This window comes from Acanthamoeba castellanii, assembly GCF_000313135.1.
Source record: "Acanthamoeba castellanii str. Neff unplaced genomic scaffold scf7180000084711, whole genome shotgun sequence".
NCBI lineage: Eukaryota > Discosea > Longamoebia > Acanthamoebidae > Acanthamoeba > Acanthamoeba castellanii.
This window is the reverse complement of record NW_004457391.1, coordinates 234,124-241,594: the sequence shown is the minus strand read 5'-3', so window position 1 is coordinate 241,594 and position 7,471 is coordinate 234,124. Positions and strand designations below refer to the sequence as shown.

The 7,471-nt window shown below is 56.8% G+C and overlaps 3 protein-coding genes and 1 pseudogene across 3 annotated transcripts in view; all 4 read left to right on the top strand.

Annotated features, from left to right (window-relative positions):
* The window catches only part of ACA1_378630 (uncharacterized protein), a gene marked incomplete at both ends in the record, with an annotated part of 3,004 nt that extends 2,591 nt beyond the window's left edge, over positions 1–413 (top strand). Inside the window, 2 exons of the mRNA XM_004337678.1 lie at positions 57–155; positions 264–413. Coding sequence (XP_004337726.1) covers positions 57–155; positions 264–413 — 249 coding nt within the window. The remainder of the gene's footprint in view (positions 1–56; positions 156–263) is intronic.
* An 887-nt stretch (positions 414–1,300) lies between these two features.
* On the top strand, positions 1,301–3,443 carry ACA1_378620 (uncharacterized protein; the record flags this gene model as incomplete). Its single annotated transcript, XM_004337677.1, is given in 6 exon segments — positions 1,301–1,705; positions 1,780–1,842; positions 1,858–2,205; positions 2,236–2,776; positions 2,862–3,016; positions 3,099–3,443. 6 exon segments carry the CDS (start codon positions 1,301–1,303, stop codon positions 3,441–3,443), a joined length of 1,857 nt encoding a protein of 618 aa, XP_004337725.1.
* Positions 3,444–4,730: 1,287 nt separating this feature from the next.
* ACA1_378610 (uncharacterized protein) lies at positions 4,731–6,498 on the top strand (the record flags this gene model as incomplete). Its single annotated transcript, XM_004337676.1, has 4 exons — positions 4,731–5,430; positions 5,853–6,089; positions 6,131–6,199; positions 6,245–6,498. The coding sequence occupies 4 exons, from the start codon at positions 4,731–4,733 to the stop codon at positions 6,496–6,498; spliced, it is 1,260 nt and encodes a 419-aa protein (XP_004337724.1).
* A 292-nt stretch (positions 6,499–6,790) lies between these two features.
* The window catches only part of ACA1_378500, a 1,850-nt pseudogene continuing 1,169 nt past the window's right edge, over positions 6,791–7,471 (top strand).

Below are 7,471 nucleotides of genomic sequence, written 5' to 3'. Positions count from 1 at the left end.
CGCCCTTCGTTGCCTTCTCATTGTTGTGTATGGCGGCGCTACCAGGTTCGGAGAAGACCTGTGTGTGGTACGGGTCGCGGCGAGAGGCCAAGGGTTACGACCGACGCACGGAGGAGTACGTCGTGTTCCACTACAACTACGAACACGAGGAAAATGTACGCCAGCCCGTCCACGCCGTATTCATGGCAACAACATTCTACAAACATTTTCACGTCTTTAAAAACGTGTGCGTATCATGTGTCTTGTGGTTCGCGCATACATAGATTCCGAATGCGCTGGCGAAGAAGAACAGCGACGAAGTGCACGCCTTGTTGAGTGTGCAACGGATGGCGTGGAAGTATTACCCTTTTGACTTTCATGCGGCCCCACCATGCGACACGCCCGGCGGCGGTAATTGTCCCACGATCGCCTAATGAGTGTTTTCAGCCAATTGGTTTGAGCAGCCTGGAATAGGGGATGTTGCTTTCCCTTGGCCTTCGATTTCGTCTGGGCGCAGAGTAACAATGAAGCCGTAGCAAGAGAAGCAAGCAAAGCTCTTCGGGCGGAGACCAGGTGGGTGGGTCTAACGCTCGATAGGTTCTACGAGGGCCAGCTGAACACAGTGCTGAACCAGATCTCGGTGGACCGGGCAGGTGAGCGACCGGAGGCACGCACGCAGGAACTGCTCGCGCGACTTGCCCAGCGTGCCCTGCGGGTCGAGCGCGAACGCCACCACGCGCTTGCGCTCATCGGCATCGAGCACGTCGTGCGCGTCGACGCCGGCCACGATGGCCTCGAGCAGCTAGCCGGGCAGCTCGGCCAGCGGCGAGTCGTCGCCGAACCGCGTGATCGGCGGCGGGAGGGCGGTGGTGGCGCACCACGCGGCTACGGCATACGCGTTCGCCGGTCTGGCCGTGGGCCTCCTGCTGGGGCCGAGTTCACTAATGCGGCACGTGCGTGTCGTGCGTGGTGACAAATATAAAAGTGAAACAGTGAATAAGAGCTCAGCAGCCTAGGTTTGTAGATTCAAACTTTGCTCTCGACAACCATGTTACGACACACGAAGCGTTCCCAGCTGCCTGCCGCGGTTGCACGTGACCTTTTTCTCAGTTGGCGTCACACGTCGGCGGCGAAGGCTTCCTTTGCGGGCGGACAACAATCTTACGGTACATGGGTCATTTCGCTTTGCCCCCCCCCAACAAATCCCTCCTGCTGATGATTCGATGATTTTCGTCCAGCGACGACCCCCCCAACGCCGCCAGAATCCCAGTTTGCCTACGGTGATGGGAGCTTTCCAAGCGTCTTCTCGCAAGAGAATGGAATGTTTTGGGTCGATAGAACGGGCTTCATCCCCCTCTTGGAAGCGCTCAAGGCCAAGGCCGTGGTGTCGCTGAGGAATCGGCGGATGGGGAAAACGCTCTGGATAGACACGCTGGCGCACTACTACGACGTGGCGCACAAGGGCCGGTTCAAGGAGCTCTTCGGCCACCTGGAGATTGGGAAGGCGCCGACCCAGCTCGCCAACACCTTCCACGTCCTTCCCCTCACCTTCGCCGGCATCAAATCCCACAACTTCGACGATTTCAGGAGGAGCCTCAACGCCGCGCTGAACCAGGCTGCCGCCGACTTCAAGGAGCGCTACAACCTTTCGTTTGAGCTGAATGATCGGGACGCAGCCATCACCTTTCAGGGCCTGGTAGATGAGCTCAAGAGAAAAAACGAAAAGGTAACCAGCCGGCCAGCTAGCAGAATTGTATGGCGTACTCATCTTTTTGTTATTGAACACCACCACCCACCAAGCTCTACGTACTCATCGACGAGTACGACGTGAGCATCAACAAGGCCCTGGGCGACCTGCCCCTGGTTTCGGCGCTTCAGGTGAGCGAAAAGGGCCTCCTCAAGAGCATGGAGAACACGTACGCCGAGTTCTTCAGCAGGATCAAGACGGCCTGCGACAGGAACGTGGCGCGGTGCTTCGTGACGGGGGTAACGCCGCTGGCCCTGAACGAGTTCACGAGCGGGTTCAACATCGCCGAGCACATCACCCGCGACCGGCGATTCGCGTCGCTCTACGGCTTCACCGAGGCCGACGTTCGGAACGGACTCGCGAGGCTGCACCGACTGCAGCCAGAGGTCGTCGACAGGATCGTGGACTCGTGGAGACGCGACCACAACGGCTACCATTTCCACCCGCGGCAGGAGGTGGCGCTCTACAATCCGACACGCGTGCTCCACGGGCTTCGTCAGCTGGAACAGGTTCTCAGTTTCGATCCGCCGCTGTCGACGCTTCGGCCTGAAGAGGCGGCCGACTTCCTGCTCAACGAAATTCAAAGCGACCCCAACTCGATGCCGGCCGAAGCGACCCTGGAGGCCATCAAGTCCAGTCCGTATGCTTCGCTGGTGGTCGCAGAAGCCCTGTCCTCAGATGACGCTGAGCTCGAGTGCGCAGGCGGGGTTGCGAACCAGTTCCGCCTGTCGCACATGCACGAGCTCAATACGGGTCGCACGCCGTTGCTCTCGTTCATGTTCTACACCGGGGCGTTGACCTACGCTCGATCTCCGCCCAAGCTCAAGCACTCCCTGCGCATCCCGAACAACGTGGCCCGCAAGGAGTTTACGGTCGAGCTGCAGAGGCTGCTGGACATCGATGAAATCGGAGTGCAGCAGCTGCGCGGGGCGATCGTGAAAATGGTGGACGGGAGGCAGGTCGAGCCGTTTTGTCGAGCCGTCTCCCGATTCCTGCTGCGCGGACTCGACGGACGCGATGCGCTCGGTGGGGAGGACCCCTTCGCACAAGGTACTCGTTGCGAGACCACCTTGGTGGGTGGGGAGGAGGGGTTGATACAAACGACTAACACACCGCGGGGTGTGGGGGGGGGCAGCTGTCTACGATGCGATGTTGCTTGCTCGCCGCCCTGGCGACTGCGTGAGGAAGGAGTATAAAGTCGACCCGGTGGCCAGGCACTCCAACACGTCGGGTCCCGCACTGGATGTCGTCTACATCGGCCAGCAGGCGGTCGCCCCCCAGAAACCGCAGGTATTCGCATGGAACACATGGACTCTGTCTCTCTCATTTCCACGAGATTGACTGTTCTCTCTCTCTCTTCGCGCCCACACAGCACTACTGTTTCACGCTCAAGAACGTGAAGGTGCAAGGGCTGGTGCTTGGCCAAGGTGTGCAGAGCTGGGAGAAGCAGGTCGAGATCTCCCGTACTATCGACAACATGGGCGGCGATGACGAGGCTGTCCTTGACCTGCCCCTTGCCAAGGGGGACAACTTCAGGAAGCCTGGGTCCACGGTGCGGACTGTGTTGGAGGAGGCGATCCAAGAGGCTCGAGGTAAATATGTGCCCGCCCTGCAGGCCGAGGTTGGGGAGGCCAATGTCCATTGCTGGGCTCTGGTGCGGGTGGGCATGACAAGGATTGTTTGCAAGAAGGTCCTTCCTGTTGAACAACAACAATAAAATGGATTTGGACCAGCACCAACAGCAACAGTCCTGAAGACCTGAAATGTTGAAGCTGTTTTCCAAAGCTTGAGTTGGTGCCCAGAAACTCACAGGGACCCCATAGTGTTGCAGGGAAAACCCTAAAAGTTGGTTGGGATTCCCTTCACTCTGGATTTGGCTAGTTTCAAGTGTGGTGGTGGTGGTTGTTACTGATGACCATGATGATGGTGGTAATGTGCAGGTGATTTCTCACACTGGGTGGGGGTGACATTGACACCCTGATTGGTGATGTGGTGGGCCTGGTCAGTGTGAAGGACATGTGTGAGTTTGACATAATCTTGTTCAACACCGGCAGTGGGTTGCTGTATCATGAAGGAAATACAGGACCACGAAAAACAAAACGGAAAGGCTCTTGAGGGGATCGAACCCTCGACCTTCGCTTTACGAGAGCGACGCGCTACCACTACGCCAAAGAGCCCTTCGTTGTCGCTGGGAGGTTGCCATTGTCGGGCGTCCTGTCTTTCGTGAGCTTCCCCAAACAAGGCCCTGAAAAAATAGCAACTCCTTTTCAATCGTCGTCATCCGCCAGTTCAGCTGCATTTTAATATTCGTCTTGCCCGGGAGCTGTTGCACTAGAGCAAGTTCCCAACTGTAAACAAAGGTTGGACGGGGTTGAGATGGAGGCAACAGGTTTTTTGGGGTTCTTCACAGTTTTTTTCTGAAAAAAACAGTTCTTGACCTTTGTCCCCATTGACTCCCCCCGCCCATGGAGCCTCCCCAGGGCTCAGCTCCCTCCTCATCAACCTCCACACCTACCTCTTCAACCTACTACTCTGACTACTCCAGCCCCCGCCCCTACTCCTCTCACTACTCCACATTTGAGTGCTTCACCTGCTCAACTGCTGTTCCCCTTGTCAATGCAGCCTCACACATTGCCTGCTGCTATTGTGAATGGAGCCACACAACCTTAATGGTTGAACCCTTTTGCACATGCTGGATGTGTGGAGGGCAGCAGATCCACCCTGGCAGCCCCCTCGTTGGGCCAGGTACATAGCTTCCCACCCCCCTCTACCCATGTTCCCCCAAATTGATTTTGATTAATTGAATGCAGATGGTGAGATGGTCTTTCAAATGATGGCCATGGGAGCAGCTCCAAGTCAATCACCATCCCCCTACCTGTCCCCAATGCTACCTGCAAGGTTGGCCACCCCATCACCTGCTCAGGCTCCATCACCAGCTCCAGCTCCAGCTCTGGCTCTGGCTCCAGCTCCTGTGGTTGATGAGGAGAAGCTCTCCTTTTGACAGATGCAGGGCAAGCTCTGTGTCATCTGCAACCAAACACAGTCTGGGACCAATCTCCCCTACCCCCATGTGCAGATTGGCAAGTTTCATTCATTCATGCTGTGCTGCAAGGCACATCTCATCAGCAGCATCAATGTGAAGAAATTTGAAGAACTCATTGACCATGAGCTTGACAACCTGAAGAAGAATGGAGATTGGATGGTGGATGAGCTGGTTGAGGGATTGCAGCCTGAGGAGGAGGAGGAGCTGGAGGCTACGCCCATGTGCCACAGTGTCCTCAACCTGAGGGACAGCAATGCACTGCTCACCTGCTGCACCAACCTCATGAGTCAGCATCTGTGGATCCACCACCACAGCAACAGCAACTGCATCCTCTACTTCTGCAAGGGCTCCCACCTGGTGCGCTACCTCTTCTCCAAATTCAATAAGCAAGGGCGCAAGCCAGGGCAGGAGCTGCTGGCAAAGAAGCAGAGGACCACTGCAGCAGAGAAGAAGGCAGCAGTGGCAGAGAAGAAGGCGGCAGGGAAGAAGGTGGTGGGGCAGAAAGCAGTAGGGAAAAAAGTGGGGGTGAAGGGGAAGACAGCTCCAAAGGCAAAGAAGGCAACAAAGAAGGGGAGCAACATGGACAACACTACTCCAGAGGCCAAGGCTGATGGTGAGACCAAGGGTGACAATGATGACGACCACAACGCTGAAGGTGAAGGTAAGAGCTCTTGTGTCTTTCTCCTCTTTGTTTTATTAATCATGGGCCAGCCTGATACACCACCTACATCAATTCCCTACCACAGAAGATGCATGAACAACTGCTGGGAGTCCCACAAGAGGAGGTGGATGAACTTGTTGGCCTCTACTCAGCCAAGAAACAACTCGCCCACAACCGCACACTCTCCCCTCTCTCTCGCATTTATTTAATTCTTATCTTCCTTCGCCACTACCCTGTCTTCCACTTCCTCGCCACTATCTTCGAAATCCACCTCACAACAGCACAGCACATCACACACACAATGCTTAGCTTTCTTTTCAATCACTATTCACCCTATCTTAGTTTTCGCAATCAGGGCTTTCAGCTTGCTCACTCCCAGCGCATGCTGAGAACCCTTGTGACCTTCGCCCTTGATGGAGCAGAGCAGCCAGCTCACAGCTCCAACCACGCAGTGGCTGACAGCAAGCTGTACTCAGCGAAAAAGGGGCAACACTCTGTCACGCTACTCGTCCTCGTCACCCTTGATGGGACAATTCTCTGGCTTGGCCGGTCTCAGGGAGGATCCACTACCAATCTCGCACTGGCCCATGCTGAGCTCAACACCTGGCTCTCACAGTTTGACTGTGATGAGCACGGCATTGCTGATGCCAGCTTTAATGGTACGATCTTCATGTTTATTGTTTGCCTTGCCAGTGGGCAGTGGGCGGCGGGCGGTGGGCAGTGGGCGGCAGGCGGCAGGCGGCAGGCGGCAGGCAGCGGGCGGCGGGCGGTGGGCGGTAGGAGACTTGGTTAACTTCTCCTCCTTGTTTGCCAGGTGTTGATGATCGCCTCCTCACACCTCCTCCCTACATCGAGGAGACACGGGCGGCGTACCGTGAGTTCTCTCGCGTGCGGATCGTGGTGGAGCAATCCATCGGTCGAGTGAAGAACTGGGCTGCCGCACGAGAAACCCTGCGGTTGCCCACCTCGAGGCGTGACGAGCTCTACGCCTTCCACCACAAGGTGTGGACCATCATCTCCGTCCTTGTCAACAAATACCAACGCATCTCGCACATGTGGGACGAATAAACTGTTTGAACTCAAAATAATTGGGTTTAACCGGTTTTGACTAGTTTTTTTCAGAGTTCGAAAGCACTGCGGCGACAGAAGGCGGTTCAACTGTGGTCGCCTCGTTTCAACTCATGCCAACCAACACACGCAATTTGCTTCATAAAGTGCAACCGTGTTCAACTGCACTTAACCACAAAAAAACCACGAAAAACCCGCTTTAACTCCCTCTATTGCAACAGCCGCCCGGCACGAGACTTCAAGTTCTCCATGGAAGGCTTGCCCAGGTAGGACACCACCAGAATAGAAAGATATGTGGTGCTGCGAAGTTAACTTTTCTGGTGCTTCGTGCAAAGTGAAGTGTTTCAACACGTGCTGTCCTTCCTGGGTTCGCCGGGAGACCTGCTTGCTGCCTCCCACGTGAGCCCAGGGTTCCGCTGCCAGTGCCTCGATGAACTCTTCTTCAAGGTACCCTTCCATCTCTCTTCCATCTCTCTTCCATCTTTGCTTTGCGTGTCTGCTGGCGCTACACACGAGGCTGAAGCCACGCCACGACGCCGTGGGGGGGTTTCACCTCTCAGGAGCTCTGCACGCGCGGCTGGGCCGAGAGCGCGGCGCTGCTGCCGTTCTACGGCGACAGCTGGCGCCAGCTCTACCTGGAGGGCACCAGCAAGGTGATCCCGCGCCAGGTGCAAGCCCACGCCGTCCGCCGGCTCGCGCGCCTCAAAGCCACCTTCGCCACCGACACCGACGCCACCGCTCACCTTCGGGACCGCCGCACGTACTTGAGCTCTACATCACGACACGCACGGCACGCACTACACGCACGACACGTCTAACGTGCGCTCGATAGGTTCTACGAGGGCCAGCTGAACACGGTGCTGAACCAGGTCTCGGTGGACCGGGCGGACGTGGCGGCGAAGACGGAGCAGGTGCGGGAGCTGCTCGCGCGGGCCAGGCGGGAGGAGGAACGCGACGGCCAGAGCGCACTGCA